Consider the following 17,839-nt stretch of genomic DNA (forward strand, 5'->3'; position numbering starts at 1 on the left):
AATAAAGACTCTTAAAAAGTGACATTTTTAGCCCTTTATTCAACACCTGGCCCGCGTGATCCAAATCTCGCTCTGACTTTGAGAGTTTCGCTGAATTTACGGCCTGAAAACTCACCGTAGTCACCCCGCCTAGCGAGCTCTGCGTGTAAAATGGTTGCAAACGGCACTATGCGATAATAAATATCGACAGACTGATAGATATTCAGCAGAGGCCGTTCTGAATCCCTCGAGAGATGCGAATATGACACGTTACAAACACAGGCTAATTTAGAGCACAGTCCTTTTAAATCTAAATGGGCAATTCAGGGGGGTGATTTCACAAAGGAGCTCTTTTTACTTCAGTCCGTGTTCCAGATACAGGAGGGTTCCAGCTAACTCGGCAATCCTGCTCCTTGAAACAGGGCCCAAGGTTCAGCACAGTTTTCAAGGGTGCATCATCATTACAGACGCGACGCGGTTCGTGTGCACTCTAGTTGTGAAACCCTCCGCCATTTTGGCTCCGCCTCGCCAGACTCTTTACCTTCTTCCCGATGAGCTTCTTCCTCATGAACTCCCGGGCCTCGAACATGTACGGGATGTCATACAGGGGCCGGAACCTCTTGTCTTTGTCCTTGTTCTTCTCCTGCAAGAGAGGGAGAGGGAGAGAGAGAGAGAGGGGGGTAAACAAAGAGGAACGGACATATCTGTAACCGCCACCGCGCCGGATCGAAAAAAAAGAACGCGTTTTTATTATTCATTCGCCGGGTCGTAAACACGCGGGCCCTCAGAAGACTCGCACCGGAGTCCCGACTTAACTGTGGATCTGGTGCATTCTAAACATATGCGCGAACGCTTTTGGTGGTGTCACCCATCTCCATTCATCAGTTCTTCCCCGATGCAAATTACGCAAAAAAAATCTTCTGTGAAAGCAAAGAAAACGGAGGAGACGGCAAACAGAACTCACAACGCCAGAGAACAAACGTGCGGGGAGAAAGGCGGTTTTCGAAGCGCCTCGTTTCCGCGCGTGGACGAGGAGCCCTGCTTAGTGTACGCGAGGGAGACGCCGGAAAAGGCAAAGGCCCGGCTCTGCGAAGGAGAAGCCAATTTGCGGAGGATTCTGGGACGGGCGGGAAGCGAACAGGTCGTTCCCCGCCTGTGCAAGAGCGTTTCCAGTCACGTTTTTTTTTCCCCCCATTTACGACCGAGAAAACGTGCGTGGGCGAACGTCGCGGGCTAAAGGTTCACCTTTAATAAAGACGAACACAAACCTGTCAGAAGCTCTACTTTTCTGCGTTTTTTTTTCCGCTCCCCCCCCACCCCGTCGCCGTTTCGGGCGAAAGCGAGGCCGTTCCGCGATTCGCACGCCGGCTGAGCACAATGTATTCACCGCCACGGAAAAAAAAAAAGAAAGAAAGAGGGGAAGGTTATGAGAAACAGCGATTACATCAGTCAGGCTTTTAGAGTGTGTCCTTGCCGTCCGAGAGGGGGGGGGGGGGGGGGGGAAGGAAAAAGGATAAAGGAATAAAGAAGGCCCGTCGTGTGACTGCTGAACCGTTCGCTCGTCCGTCAGCGCTCCGCTCCACAGCGCCAAACGGTTAAACTCCACCCCCGGGGAAAATAAAGAGAGAGATGGGGGCGAGAACGAGAGAGAGAGAGGGAGCAAAGGGGAGAGAGAGAGAGAGAGAGAGAGAGAGAGAGAGGGGGAGAGAGAGGGAGAGAAAAAGTGAGAGAGGGAGCAAAGGGGAGAGAGAGAGAGAGAGAGAGGGAGCAAAGGGGAGAGAGAGGGAGAAAAGGAAAGTCATTATTCCGCCCATTGCGCCGTGTGGGTTCAAATCTGAGGGCGGCGTGTGCGGTTCACGGTCACCCCCCACCCCCCCTCCTCGTTTTGGCGGCAGTCGCCATAGAGCCGACCTTCCCATTTGAAATGGCGGCTCGGCGGCCCCCCGAACGTTACAGTTGAGAAAGCACTAGTGCTGCACAGAGCCTGCTCCTCTTTACTCACAGGGACACGGAGACGCAAGGACGCGTGCATGCTCCATATAGGCTGCACGCACAGGGCATTTAAACAGGCAAAGAAAAACCACAGCATCGCATTCATTTCCCTTACTGCAGTACTACAGCAGGCCACACCTGAGTTTCACACAAATATCATCCACACAAAGAAACAAAAAACGTTTAAAAATTAAAAGCAGCAGTACAAACAGAGGAGGGAGAGAGACGCCCCCCAACAGCAGCAAAGGGAGGCGTCGCCCAACGGCCGTCGAAAAAAATAATGGAGCCGGCAAAGCAGCCACAACGAGCACGGGCTATTCCCCCGTGCGCTTTTTCCACACGTTCAGAAAGTCGCGCGCATCGACAGACAGATATTTTTTGAGGAAAATTAAATCAGCGCTCGGTGAACGGGGTCTCGATACAGAGCTTTTTATCCATTTAAACTAGTGCCACAGGAGCCCTTGCCTCGCCCGCTCTTTATGAGCGTCATTTGGCCCTTATCTGAGACAAACGCTCAAAACAAACAAATCACCCGGCGCAATTTGCAGCATAAATAACTGCATCAGACAAGCTAGGCATCGGCGTGGCCGAGGCAATTCCAAACACTTAAATCACCAGCCCGGCTAATCTGCCATGCATTGTTCAGCACCTGCTGCATATGGGCAAGGACTGTAATCTAAGACATACATTTAAAGTGCTGGGACTGCAGAGGACTGGGTGTGTGAGTGTGTGTGTGTGTGTGTGTGCGCGTGTGTGTGCATACATGTGGTTTGTGTATGCATGTGTGCTGTGTGTGTGCGCGTGGTTTGTGTGAGTGTGTATGTGTCTCTAATAACAGCAGACTGTAGGGACTGAATGGCTCACATCATCCCCCACACAACCTTTTTGCGAACAAACACAGACACACACAAACATGCACACACTGATTCGTGCTCACACACACACACGGGTGACAGTTTCACACACACACACACACACACACACACACACACACACACACACAGGTGACAGTTTCACACACACACACACACACACAGCAGCAGCAGAACGCACAGAAAGTTCTGCAAACGCAGCAGCAGAGGTCACAGACACAAAAAGGCGACACGGGGGCCCTGCCGGAGACGGGACGTCCCGTCTCAGTCCCCCCCGCGTTCCAGACGCGGCTAAAATAAGCCCCGCCGCGCGATAAATCCACACACAGCGCTACCGTACGCATCGCTTCTCCTGATGGAGTGCGGAGGTCTGTCGACAGACAGGGACGGGGACGGGGGGGGGGGACGCCGTATTTCACCGAGCGGAACGCCACCGCCAGGTACCCCCGCGCCGCCAGCGTTCGTAAATAGCGGGAATATCAAGCCCGCGCGCTTTCTGATGCGTTCCCGACCGGGCGCGAGAGTACAAACGTACCAACGGGTTTTTAATTAAAACCGACGGAAAACAAAAGTAAAACAGCTTCGGCTTGGTTTTAAAAATAAGACTCCTCGTTCTGCGCCGGATCCCCGAAGGGTTTCGAAATGGTACAGGAGCAGACGAGGGCTTTCAGCCAGCGCTGCACATTTTTCGGCAGCCCGTCCTTTTTAGTGCTTATTCCCGCACCCTCTCTGCTCTCGTCATGAGGGGGGTGGGGAGGACGTGACGCGAAAGGAGCGGCATTGCGCAGGCAGCTGTGAGCTTTCGCGTTCGCGTGCGGCGTACACGCACCTGCCCAAACACCTGGCGCTGCATCACCAGCGCCAACACCGCTTCTGGCAGCTCCCACCCGAGCTCGCGCTTGCTCAGCTTCAGCCATGCGCAAGAGAGAGAACACAAACATCGAAACGATGCGCAGACGTCCGCACGGTTTTTATCTGGTCCGCACAGAACTACGGCGGTCCGCATCACCCAAACGGGTGTCTGAGGTGAGAGCGGAGTCGCGCCAGCTCAAATTCACACGGCACAATCGCTTTAATACACCGGGGAGGGAGCTGTACAGAATCCAGAGAGGCGCCAGCAGGAGCGTTTCCCGCCAAAAACGAGGGGCGGCTTCCCGATGGCGGGGCGGGGCGAGGGCTTCGCCGGGGCGCGGACGAGGCTCGCCCTAAAACGCGTAGCTACGTCGCCGCCTCATCCGAGCGGCCGTTAGGAGGAGCGCTGACTGCGGGGGTAAGGGCGGCTCGGCCGACGCAACTTACCGCCAAGCGCAGCCGGTCCGGGGAGAGAGAGAGCCGGAGAACAGTCCAGGTACGGGTTTGGATGAGCGCTGCATCTTAATGCGGACGGCACTGGGGGGCCAGGGAGCGCGCTCCAGCCAGCCAGCCAAATTTACTTGATGCTGTGGCTCAGTGGAAACAAACCTGGCTCCCGTTACAAACTGTTCCTCACAAACAGCTCAATTTAAAGAGCTTCATAGAAGAGGAACCCCCCAACCCCCCCCCCCCCCCCCCCAAACCCAAACCAAACTATAGTCTTGCCGATGACTGACAGGACCAATGTTTACTGCTCGTTTGGCTCCTCCATAACTAATATGATGCTACAAAATCAGAAAAAGACTTCACAAAATGTACCTGCTTCAGAGGGGTGGGGGGGGGGGGGGCAGGGGGGGTTAATGCTTGACGGTTGTGAGAACTGAGTGTTACAACTTCAGCTATGTGAGTGCACCCAAATGTGCTGTCCCCCCTCCCCAATAACAGTGTTAACTGCAGTGGAAATCTCATATGAACCCCCAATCCCCTCCCACCCCAATCTCTCAGGTGATATCGGGGAAGGGGGGGGGGGGGGGGTCCTCGTTAGCCTGGTCTCGTTATGCGCCGGTGATTAATGGTGCGGAGGGGAAGGGGGGGGACGACACTGAGATGGGCCAGAGGGGCGAGGCGGGGAGCGGGCGGGCTAAGGATTAGTGGCCCGGCGGGGAAAGGCGCTCGCTAACCGCCGCCGCCGCTAATCGCTAAAAAAAACCCCGCCGAGTTTCGGGCACCGACTTATCTCTGAATTCATGATCATACCTTTACACACATCTTCATGCCTTTTCTTTTTCTTTCCTCTGCCTGCCTGAAGGGAGGGCTGAGAATTAAGAGTCTTGGATCGCCTCCCAGAGATCGGCAAATTGGTATTCGTTTCAGAACTCCATTTCAAGTTCTGAACTCTTTCTGATTAGAGATCTCGTTTCGACGGGGCCGACGGGGGGGAGAGGGGGAGAAGTGCGGGTCTCTGGTGGAGAGCGTTCCCCAGGCGCCGTTTAACCGGCTGTACCGACTGAGTGCTGTCTAAAGTTTGGGATTTCACATTACGGAGCGCAACGTCGCAGCCGATGGGAAACAAACAGACGCAGAGGCTTACGGAAACAGGCAAAATGAAGGACGGCTTATTTACTCTGAATAAAATCTGCTCTTCCCCCCCTTCCCCATGTAGGGTATTCTTTCAGCTGGCACAAGGGCGGGGGGGGGGGGGGGGGGGGTGGGGCGACTGTTTAATTAATGGCTTTGCACAACACCGAAGCGCAAAGTCATTAATTAGCATGCACCTGAAGCGCTGGGAATGGAGAGGGGGGGGGGGGGGGGTACGCGTTTGGGATAAGAACCAGCGCACGTGGGAGATGAAAGACATTACCGCCTTCCACCGCCAACCCGCTACTCCGACCGCGCATCGTGAGGTCGGGCGGGGCGGCTTTGTTTGTACCCCCCCCCCCCATACCCCCGCCCCCCCTCCACGCTCTGCAGGACTGTTCTTTCTCTGGCCCCCCCTCCCCCCCGCGTGTGAAAATCTACACATGAAAGGCCGTTGAGTCGGTGGGGCCGCAGCAGTAGCTCGGGGACACGCTCCGTGAAAGGAGGCTCGCCAAGCACTCCGGAACGTTCCGCAGGGGATGGGGGTGGGGGCGGGGGGCGCGCCTCGCGGTGGTGGTGACGGAGGGGTCGGGAACTCTTGACCTTTTGCGTACGGCTAAGGAATGACGCGCGTCCACTTAAACGGGTCAAAATAATAACAGGGTGGTGGGGGGGGGTGGAATAAGAGGCTTCCGCAAATTAGCGAGCGAGAAAACGCTCTCGTTCACGCGGGCGCCGAGCCGAGCGTAGGAGGGTCTCGCCCCGAAACGCGAACCGTCTCCGCTCGGAGCCGGGACCTTAACGAGCGGGCGAAAGAAATACGACTCCGCCATTAGAGGAAATGGAGAGCAGACCCGGGGAAGGGCGGGGGAAAGGGGGCCTGCGTAGTCAGTCGGGTTTTAATGGGGATTTGAGGAGTTTTTAATGACTCACAATTCCAAGCAGACACACTGGATATACTTTCTCTTTTTTTTTTGGGGGGGGGGGGGGGGGGGGGGGGGCTTTTTCTTTCTTTCTTTTTTAACCCTCCTCCTCAGTTCCGCCAGGAGCTCCTCTCACGTTGCGCGTTTCCAGCGCTCCGCTCTGTTCTAAAATAATAAAATAAAGATTTGTAATGTGGCTCTTCCAGTACATCATGGTTCGGCACACCGTAGATGGGAACTGGACTGTGATGTCACGGGAGAGAGAGAGAGCGAGAGAGCACGGGTAGCTGTTGGGTTCACTGGTTCTGCAAGGTGGCATTGCTGGGTTCACCAGCTCCACTCCTCATTGGCTGTCCACCGAAGGACAGCAGACCGCGGTGCCTCGTGAGAGGACGGCGAGTGAGAGGGGACCAGAGTCGAATTTCGCCGCCGTTCCCTGGGGCTGCCGTAACCTTGTGACACAGCAAACGAGGCGTCGGGGGGGGGGTGGGGGGGGTCGGCGTGCTCGCTCACACACACAGGCGTGGAGCTGACTCCACGGCCAGGGTCGCCCGGGCAACCACAACGGACGGCCGGCCTTAAAACGAGCGGCGGACGACTGGAACGCAGCGAGGGAGACGCGGCCTGTCAAAACACATCTATTACGCAACGGGAGCTGTGTGAGGGGAAACAGGAAGCAGGGCTGGGGGCGAGAGAGAGAGAGAGAGAGAACAGAACTGGGCTTTCTTGACTAAGAACACACTGAACTATCCTCTCCAACAAAGCCCTTCTAACTCCCCCAAGAATTAGCCTTTACAAATTTATTCACCAATGCCGACAACCAAATATCTACCCACGATGCATCTGGGTCATTACCGCGCTGTGTAGAAGATTCTCGGGGATCAGCAGAAGTATGTTCAGATTTACACCTTTTGACTCAAGGGCACAAAGACATCAGCTGTAATAGCAGCAGTAAAACAAGCCCTAAAAACCGACACAAACATCTGTGTGCGAGGGGCCACAGCCATAAACACACAAGTAAATAAAGGCTCCACGTCAACGTCAGCCAATGAGGTCGCAGCTCTCGATGCGGTCTGTCGCTATTGGCTCATGCCGCTGTCAGTCATGCGCCCGGGAGGGAGGCGAGAAGGCTCGCGTCAGAAGTCCTTCCTGTTCCTGAAGGAGACAGGAGGAGTAGGAGGCAGCTGTCACACTTAATTTCTGTAATGGTCAACGCATCTGGGCCTGGAGGCTCGCCAGTGTCCCACGGTGAGAAAATGGCGGGGGTGGGGGGGGTTAAAGAAAGAGCACACAGACTGATATTTAGGTTTTGTTCTGGTGTGAGGGAAATGACTGTTCGCGGGTGGGCGATGAGTGTGCTCCACGGACGCCGGAGGCGGCGTGAGGGGTGGGCGGAGCCAGGGGGACCGGGGGGGAGGGGGTCACGATGATTGGCGCAACGGGGCGGGGGCGGACCCGAGAAAGCGGTTCCGCTCTTATCAAAGTCCGCCTCGCGCAAAACTCGCTTTGTTCAAACACGAGTGGAGGAGGAATGCATGTTCCGGGAGCTTCCAAACGCACTTTTTAAAACCTCCTCCTTTTTCCGGAAAACAATGCAAGAAGAAGAAAAGTGCAGAAAGCGAAGTTGCGAGGGACCTCCGCCAGCTCTTCAGAGCGCAGAGGCGCCAGCCTGCCGTCCCGACGCGGCCGGGACGCGGACAGAAGCCGGCGCGAGCGGCCCGGAGCGGGAGTCACTCAGACAGAAACGCGAGCCCTTCTGTAGGCTTCTGCGTTTGCCTCAGCCGGCCTGGCGCGATGCTGTAAGCAGACGAGCGTGGGTGAGCAGGGACTTCTCTCCATAAACGGGGGAAGAGAAAAACAGCACGGGGTCCGGCTCCACCGTCCGCCGAACGTGCCCCGGCCCGGTCGGCATGGCGACGGCGCGCGAGCGTCCCGCGGACCGGAGGGGGAGTGATTAAGGTAGGGGTTTCGGGAGGACAGCTTAGCACCCCAGGGAAGAGGGACGGGGGGGTGGGGGGGTGGGGGCAGGGGGTGTAATGAGGAGCGACAGCGACAGTGCTGACGCACAGGAAAGGGGGTCACCTTGGGAACGGCGGGCCGAGGACACCCAGGGACGGGTTTTGGGGACGGAACTGACTCAGGCCCTACCTTAAACAAACCCGGCCAGGGAAACGATATTGGGTAGCCAGGGAAACGGTTTGGGCAGCCAGGGAAACGGTTTGGGTAGCCAGAGAAACGGCACTGGGTAGCCAGGGAAACGGTTTGGGTAGCCAGGGAAACGGTTCGGGTAGCCAGAGAAACGGTACTGGGTAGCCAGGGAAACGATTCGGGTAGCCAGGGAAACGGTTCGGGTAGCCAGGGAAACGGTATTGGGTAGCCAGGGAAACGGTATTGGGTAGCCAGGGAAACGGTATTGGGTAGCCAGGGAAACGGTTCAGGTTAGCGCTACGGTTTCACACAGGCGTCCATTTTCAGCCTTGATGTTTCACCGTAAATCTTTCGCTGAGTCAGAAGCCTTTCCCCGGGTTTACTTTCAGCATGGGAGCCTCCTCTAGCATCTCCCCCCCCCACGCTGGATCACGGCGGAAGGCGAGGGGGCTGAGTCACATGTCAAACCGCCAAATGAGAGCTCTGCCAGGGGCGGGAATCTGGGCTGTGATTGGCTCAGAGCTTAGCGCCAACAGCAGATTAGGCGGGGTTAGATCTCCATATTTGTATGTGTATATTCAGACTCTCTCTGGAAGCCCAAACCCCCCCCCCCCCCCCCTTCCTACACACACACACACACATTGTTTTTTTTCTCTGACTCACTGGACGAGGCCTCAGAACAAAACCGGTGTCCCGGGGGGGGGGGGGGGGGGGGGGTCCTGGAGTCTGAGTCATAGGTGAACAGGGATTTTTACCCATCATCTTTCTAATTAGAGCTCGGAGTGGGGGGGGAAGGGGTAGGCTGGTGAGCAAGCCCTCGTGCTTCTGACCGTAATTCAACAAGATTATTTGTGTGCTCCAGCACCAGAATTTCGGGTGCGGGTGACGGTACCCCCGAAGCCACAGCAGTCGCTCTTGCGGCACGCGAGACGGAGACGCCGTCCGCAGGGCGGGGCGTCGGCCTTCCAGCAGAGAGCTGACGCCGGCGAATTACCAGCTTTCAAAAATTAACGGGAACGCATTTTGCGCGGTTATCATAAGGTTATCATATTTCTTTTTTTGGCGAGGGGTAAGGCCGCATATTAATGCGTCTGCTCGGATGGCGCGGCTCTTTTGATCCGGTTACATAACCGTCTCTGCGTGCACTGATTCACCCTGCTGCCTCAGCCACTTAGCGACCGTGTCGCCACTGCGCGCGCGCGCGCGCGTGCGTGCGTGCGTGCGTGCGTGTGTGTGTGTGCGTGTGTGTGTGTGTCAGCAAGTGTGTGTGTGCGTGTGTGTCAGCAACTGTGTGTGTGTCAGCAAGTGTGTGTGTGTGTATGTGTGTGTGTCAGCATATGTGTGTGTCAGCATATGTGCATGAGTCTGTGCGTCATCATGTGTATATGTGTGTGCGTGTCAGCAACTGTGTGTGTGTGTATGACAGCATGAGTGTGTGTGTGTGTCAGCATATGTGCATATGTGCAGGTGTCCATGTGTCAGCACTGTGTGTGTGTGTGTCTGTATGACAACGTGTGTGCATGTGTCTGTGTCAGCATGTGTGTGTGTGTGTGTGTTTGTATCTGTGTCAGCATGTGTTCGAGGGAAAGAGACTGCAGAATGAGGGGAAAGAGAGGCAGAGAGAGAAAGAGGGTGAGCGAGAGTGTGTGAGAGAAAAACGGAGAGAGAGAGAGTGATCAGGAGTGTATGAGAGAGAAAGACGGAGGTAGAGAGAGAGGTAGAGAGAGAGAGGGCTGGGACGCCAAAGTACAAAAATATTCGAGAGACAGGAGCGGGCTCCCTGCGGGCAGAGAGGGAGCCAAATGGCCACCGTGTCCCAGAGTCACATGACCACCCCTCCACAGGAGCGCCTGCTCACCTCAAACAGAGCAGGAAGAGCGTCACGAATACTACTTATGACTTACATAATTTCTATGCGTTCTTGGAAACTGTCTTGGAATTTTACTTCCACGGCTCAACAGATGCGTAACGCAAGCATCCACATCAAAAAGATTAACACTTACTTCAAGTGGCCCGGAATACCCAGCCTGTCTCCTCATTGCTTTTGACGGTAATTGCTGGTTAGCATTGAGACGTTTCAGCCACAATCTCTGAATAAAAATAACACACCGGGTGACATAATGCACTCCATCTTATTCTGTTCTGTTAATTGAAATCTTCTGAAGTCGCAAATTACTTTTTCGGCGACAGAATAAAACCGGAGGAGGATCTACTGTCATCGGCAAAAAAACGGGAACAATACACCGGCATAGAGGTGCATTCTCAGCCCAAGCACACAAGGGAACAAAATCTCACGACACAGCGCGACAGCGTTCGTTTAATTCCGTTTCGTCTGAATCAAGCAAACGAATCTAAACAAAACGGCCTCTTTAAATAAAAAACGAACCGCGCTTCCTCTCCCCCGAGCTTCGCGCGGGCGGGCGGGCTGATTCGGAAGCTACGGGCTAAGCGGCGTCGCTTTGTAGCATGGCGCACGCCTGCCACCTCGGAGACAAGCCTCTAAGAAAGGGGCACGGCCGACATCCCTTTGAACAGGGCGGGGGGGGAAAAAAAACAAAACGCGACAGACGAAACTACAAGACAAACACATCAGGCGAATTCGTCTGGGGACTCCCGGCTGAATTATGCAGCGACGTGCCTCCTAACGAGCGATGACACTTGCGATTCGGCGGGGGGGGACCGCGTGCGGGGCGCATGACGCGCCTCCCGGCACCGGTGCACCCTGGGAAAGGAGGCGATTCTTCCTTGGGGGCGCACAGACCAGCACAGGCTCTCCCAGGAGCCAGAGGAACAGAGTGTTTTTCCCACACTGCACCACTCCGCTTTTTATGTGCATCGGTTACTCATTCATGTCATCTCCGCATCACAGAACAGACCGCACATCAGGACTTCTCACATCTCTGCGACCCGTCGTGATTTTAAGGGCCGAAGTGATCATTAGCTACTTTTTTTTTTTTGAGGCACCGGTCTGGCCCGAAAATAGAAGGCTGGCAAAGGGACGTTTCGTTGTCTTGGCGACGCCGCACCTCCCGCCCCCGACGGACAGCGGACGCAAAAAGAAAAAGGGGGGGGGGGCGGAAAAATTGGGCGGTTGACGTCTCCGAGGCGCCGTCGGTGGGACGTGACCTCACGGAACGGGCGCGGGAGGGGCAACGGCGCGGTTTTTCGCGATTCGATGGCGCGTCTCGCCTCACGGGCCATATGTCCGACCTGCGGGGGACGCCGGGGGGGGGGGGGGGGGGGGGCGCAGGAGAGGGAGGTGACACGTTACACATGCTCGGCTCCGTGGGACAACTGGCACCGCGTCCGCGCCTCGCTTCCACGGCAACCATAGGAGGCGGGCTCCCGCAGGCCATGTTGCGACTCTTTTACAAATAAACGCTGTCCTGCCAAACAGCCAGTTTCGCTGCTACATAAACTGAGTAAAAAACCTGCGAATAGCCACGAGGGGGGGTAGGGGTTTGGGGGGGAAGCAACAGAGTTTCTAATGTTTAAACATGCAAGATGTCTCCATGGAAGGCTCAGCCATTTTAGTCGGGATAGGGGGGACACCCCAGCAAATGCGAACTGTCCTCGCAACGCTCCCGAAACGTTCTGTCGTACGTCGCAACGCTGCGACAACGTCGCAGCAACGTAGCGGGAGCGGTTGGCGTTGGCGGTCGGCGGGCGATCCGCGGACGACTCGGCCTTTAATTATCCCTGAGAGCGCCGGCCCGCTCCCCGGCCTGGCACTTCAATTAGGCCGCGGGAAAAATAATGGCGGCTTTTCATTACCGCCGTGACACGCTTTGGCCGCGCGCGGTCTCTACCCTCCCTCCCTCTCTCTCTCGCCCCCCCCCCCCCCGGTACCGCGGCCGAATAATAAAACGGTCAATACGGCGAGGAAGGCATCCCGGCGGGCGGTGACTTACGGCCGCTATCGATCCCGAACCTTGGGGTCTGGCGGGATTTCGGGGAGCTCCTGACAGTCCGGGCGGTCGTAGATCAGCTCCGGGGGGGGGCTCGGATCGCTTCTGAGGAAAAACCGGGAGGGCGCCATCGACTGGCCCCGCCCACCGCCGCCGCCGCCGCCGCCCCGTCACCGGAGCGAATGATCGATGCGCGAACGCGGGCAGGACGGGCACGCCGCCATTTTAGAGCTCCAAAATTTTCCGTTACTACCTTTAATGGCGACACCTTTTTTTTGTGTGTGTGTTTTTGTTGGCGCATCCCAATTACCGCGCGCGCCTCTCAGCTCCCACGTAGCGAGGGCTCTCTTAATCACCGCCGTCATCAAAAAACAGAAACCCGGCTCCTCGGACCCGACGGCCGGCTGCTCTTTTAATCAGGACCGTTAGAGCGATCATCAGAGCCGCGTCCAGAAGGGCCGTCCAGCGTCGGGGCCGGTGGCGAGGGCGGCCGAGGCGAGGGTTCGAGGCGCGCCCTGCTCCCGGCGGGAGGACGACAGGCGAGCCAGCCTCTCTCTGATGCACCCTTATTATAACCGCCACAGGGAAGCCGAGAAGCCAGACAGCCGGGGCCTCTTGGTTTGGTCTAATTGGAGCTTTTTTTTTTTTTTTTTTTTGGTTGTTGTTGTCGGCGAGGCTTTGGCACCGACGAACCAGTGTTTTAAAAATACCTTCTTCTCCCTCCCCCCCATCCCCACCCGCGCCCCCGCCCCAAGCCATCTGGCCATGAATGTGCGGAAGCGGCGTGGCGGGGAGGCCGGCAGGAAATTAGAGACCGCGCGCGTTATTTAAAGACCGCTCCGACAACGACGAGGAGGAGGAACAGGGAGCGCGAGACCGGGGGCGTGACCGGACTTCGATAAACGATACGCTCCTTTATTTTTTTATATGAAAAAGGACGACGTGGGTCGCTTGAGGAAAAGGGGCGGGGCGTGTCCGCGGTCATCGGAGTTGGGACTGACGCGGTCGGACGTGCTTCAACCCTGAACAGCCTTAGGTCGGCCGACCGTAGGCCCGAAACATGGATGGGGGGGATGGGGGGGGGGCATTTGGCGGTCAGGGGGTGGATGAGGGAGGGGTAATCCCTATTTCAGCTCAAAAAATACCAGGCAGGCTCAATTTGCCCAACTCAGAAGCCTTTAGCAGATACAAGGGGGAGCAAAGTCAGCCTCTGACTGGTGGTTTCAGTTCTTAAAGCGCAAGAGACTTCCTCAAACCGGGGAGTGCTGATGACATCGAAAAGGAAAAAGTCTGGAGCGCACGCATGCAAAACAAGCGCTTGAACAAAGCGTTTCGACTCTGCTACGTCTTCATCAGTCATACAAAAGAGACACAGCACAAAATCAGCAGTTCCTACAGCCTGCCGATGACATCGTTCGCGTCAAAACAAAAGAGTTGATAAATAAGAGAAACTTCACCCGCGAGGCTGTAAGTTTGATTTGGATGCCGCAGGAGAGTTGGGCTGTAGCAGTCTCCCGCCCGGCTCGTTAAAGTGAAGGGCGGCCATGATCGTTTTGAGCCCGTCTTGAGTTAACCACAAAGCTCGCCTTCCACTTAGGTAATTATATAAAACCGAACCTTAAGCGGAACAAAAGGAGCAGAAATCAATCGGCTCCCTGCAACGGGCGATAAAGGCTGTGGAAACACGGGGGGGGGGGGGGGGGGGCGCTGGGGGGGGATTGCCACTAAGTGCGGAAAAATAACAGATCTCATTTTCTCATTTGTGGAGAAATTCTTCAGCCAGAAGGTGAGTCGATGAAGGAGAAACCGGATGCCTGTATGAGGGTGGTGGGGGGGGGGGGGGGTTGGCTTGCTCGCTGCTATGGAAACCTAACTGAAGTGTGTTTGTTGGCAGGCTGGGGTTGTGAGAACGCTTGGCGCTGCTAATGGGTCCTGGAGAGGGCTGTGGGCTCTCCGGTGCGCCCCGCTCATGCCAGGCTTGGACCACAAGGGGCGGGGGGGGGATGGCTGAGGGCCGGTCGCCATGGAGAGCAGCCCGGAGACGCTCCTACACCCCGCCTCGCGGGCCCCCCAAACTCAAACGGGCGCAGCTGAGGCGAAGCAGCCCTCCTGTCCCGCTGCATTAAAAAGCCCACGTAGCTCCGTTAAGAAGTCCAAAATGATTTTGACGTGCGCCGGCCCCCCCAGTGGTTCGCCGATGCCGGGGGGAGGCCCAGCTCCTCCAAGCGGAAGCGACTGGACCTGGCGTTCTTCTAGAACTTTCCTCGGCCCCGTCTCAACCTCGAGGAGGCCCAGCGCGACCGGACCGGCCCACACTTGGCCCAGGTGGGCCACACTTGTCCATTTGCTGTAAACTCCACACGAGGAAAGCCCAGAGGCGTAACCCCTCTGACAAATCCTGATTTGGTACGTTCCGTCCACCATGCCCGCTGTGACCCGCGCTTAATCCGACGAAATCAAATCTCTCACCCCGCGTCTGTGAAAGACCGTTTGAAGTTATGCTGGGAGAAGAAAACTCTTATGACACCTTATGAGGGCAGCGGGTTCGAGGCTAATCAGAACCGCGGTAGCGCAGGTGCGATGCAGAGGCGGCCCCCAGGTTGCTCGGCAACCCCGGCGTCCGGGGGAGGGAGACGCGGGGAACGGCGGTCCGAGGTCGGCACCGCCAGTCTGACACCTGTCAGCGCGGACAGCTCCTGGGCCGCGCTAGCACACGCTCTCTGTCCGTCTCCCTCCCTCCCTCCCTCCCTCCCTCCCTCTCACACTCTCTCTGTCTCTCAGTCCCCCTCCCTCGCTCCCTCCCGAGTCCACCTCCGCTTCCTACTTCCTGACTTATCTGCTAGCCGCTACCCGACAGGCGTCTCCCTAGCCTAGCGAGCTCTAATGGCTGTATATAGCTAGAATAGCGACATAGCTCCGAATAGCTATTGCTAACGCGCGATTATCCAGTTAGCGGCGTCGCTGCGAGGCCAAAGAAGCCCGCGTGCCTGCGGTTGGCGGTAAACCACGGTCCGGTGCGGCAGTCTGAACACCCCCCAGCCCACCACTCCGAGGGGGGGGGGGGACCGGACCCGGGGATGATATATCGCACAGATTAAGGTAAAATAAAAGGTGGTGAAAGGACCCCAACAGAAAATCATTACAAAGATGTTTGACACGGTGCAGTTACATTACAAACGCGGGGGGGAGGGGAGGGGGAGAGGGAGGGAGGGAGGGAGGGGGCGGGGGGTCCGGCCTGGTCCTCCTTTCTCACCGCAAGCCTTTCACGCATCACCGGGCTTCTTTATCCGGCAACTTTAAAGGAGATTTATGGGCTGCGACTGTCCGTTAAGAAATCACACAAAAAAAAAAACTTAGATCACAGCATTTCAAACGAAAAAACCCAACTTGGGCAGGGGGACGTGGAAAAGGAAAATGTGATTTTCGTCTCCGCAGAGACGTTAATAGGAGGGCCAGTTTCGCCGCTGGTGCTTCCCGCAAACAGACGCACGGACTGTTACTTTTCCGGCACAGATAAGTTTACGATGCAGACCGGCACGGGTTTTTATAACGGTGCCTTTTCTGAACGGGAGACAAAATTTTGTGTGCCAGAATGTGAGCTCGACTGGAAAAAACGCGCGCGTTAAAGCCAATGTGCCTTTAAATAACTGGCACCTCATTCAATCGGCCAAACGTGCCTCTGTAACCGCATACTGCTAACCTCTCTGGGTTAGTGAGACACACAGCGTGCAGTGAATGACAGGCTTTCTGTGTTTACTACAGACTTAGTAATGGTGAGCTAAGCGAATTAACCACAGGGAAGGGTCGAATCAGAGGCAGCTCTCCATGTTTAAACCCAAACGTTACCGGGTTATTATCTTATCGCGGGCGGGAAATAAAAATGGCGGCTCAAATTGACCGCAAAATCTCTGCTCTTTGCCAGCCGGACGCCCAGCGATGCCCCTGTCCATTAGCTCGATTTCCCACAATCCCACTCAGAGGAGACCGAGTGACCCCCCCCCCCCCCCCTCTGCCCTCCGCGTGGAGACACCGGCCAGCACCGACAGGGCCGCTGCTCTCGCCATGGAAACGTCAGGCCCAATTACTCTCCACCTTGCTCATGAGGGGGGAGGGGCTAGAGGACACAGGCATAGTCCTCCCTCTCCCGCCCCCCACGCAGTGCCTACAATTCCCAGAAACCCGACAGCTTTCACGAACAGGAAGTAAAGCAGCGTTGCATTCCCCATCGTAAGCCTCGGGCGGCGGGACGGACGCCGAGCGGATTTTCTGAACATCGGTTCGACGCCGCTTCAGCAGATGGCGTCCGGCCCGTCCGCATCTGCTCCGGCAGGCCGCGGCGGGCGAGGCTGGCGCCGGGCGGTTAAACCGAACAGGCCGCCGCCGGGACGGAGCGCGGCGCAAACCCGCCGAGCCGTTCCGCTAGCGGCTGCCGTGCACTCTGGGAGAAAAAACAAAAAAAAACAAAAATGGACAAAAAACTGGCCCGCGCGTATTCCAGGCTCTGTGGTTTGGGGAGCTCTGTGACAGGCGGGCGGAGGGGGGGGGCGGGTTTGCAGGGGTCTGGGTCTCCCGGTGACGGGTGGCGGGGTGGGGGGGGGGGGGACGTGGGGTGGGGGGTTCAGGGAGAGCGCCTGCAGATGCCCTCGCTCCGTCTGCATCGATTTTCCGGGGGTCGATACCGGCACGGATGTTATCAACGCCAAGCGGTCCATAGCCAATATTTCTCAGCTGATAAAATCAAGGGGGGGGGGGGGGGGGGGGGCTGCTATGGAGCGTGAAGGGGGGGCGGGTGGTCGACTGCAGAAGGGGGGCTGCGTTTTAATACGAGAGAACATTACCGCTCCACTAACACCTGCACACCACAGGCTCTGCAGCTCTGCGGCTCTGTGGCCAGAGACAGACGCGATATCGCAGGGTCCGGGGGAGGAGGAGGACTCTCAGCGGCAGGAGGGGGAGACTGTGACGCAGGAGCTGAGGTCTCAGACTGCAGTCTCAGTCAGAGGTCTCAGTGCGCCAGAAATTACAGCGCAGTCACACACGCAGCCAGAGGCAGGCTGGAGAGACACACACAAACACACGCACACAATCACACACACACACACACACACACACACACACACACATTACAGCCCACCCACATTTCACTGAAAAAGTCGGACCTAAAACAGTGTGCAAATGCACACCGGATTTCTCCGGTTCCCATCACAACCCGTCGATCACTTCGAGCCCAGGCCCTGCTAAGGAACTGGCAGCATAATAATAATAATAATAACAATAATAATACAATTACATTCTAATCCCCGTTCAATCTGGTCAAATTGAGTGTGACTGCACCACGAGCGTGGTTCTTCATGGTGAAATTGAAATTGGGAAAAAAAAATTGAAGGAAAAAAAAAAGGGGGGGAAGGAAGGAAGAAGAAAAAAAAAAAAAAAAAAAAAGAGTAATCTTTCTTTGAGAAGCCCAGTCAGAGAAAATGATTACTGGTATCAGCCACGAATGACATTTTCAAAAGAAAAATGAGGAAAGGAGGAAAGGAGGGGAAAAAAGGGGGGGGGGTTCACTTTCAGCCGGAGAGCGGACCCATTT

General features: G+C 56.4%; 1 protein-coding gene across 1 annotated transcript in view; it reads right to left on the reverse strand.

Moving 5' to 3' along the window:
* The window catches only part of snd1 (staphylococcal nuclease and tudor domain containing 1), a 108,241-nt gene that overhangs the window by 73,373 nt on the left and 17,029 nt on the right, over nt 1-17,839 (reverse strand). Inside the window, exon 11 of the mRNA XM_035402225.1 lies at nt 521-622. Coding sequence (XP_035258116.1) covers nt 521-622 — 102 coding nt within the window. The remainder of the gene's footprint in view (nt 1-520; nt 623-17,839) is intronic.

Source organism: Anguilla anguilla, chromosome 19, assembly GCF_013347855.1.
Source record: "Anguilla anguilla isolate fAngAng1 chromosome 19, fAngAng1.pri, whole genome shotgun sequence".
Lineage (NCBI taxonomy): Eukaryota > Metazoa > Chordata > Actinopteri > Anguilliformes > Anguillidae > Anguilla > Anguilla anguilla.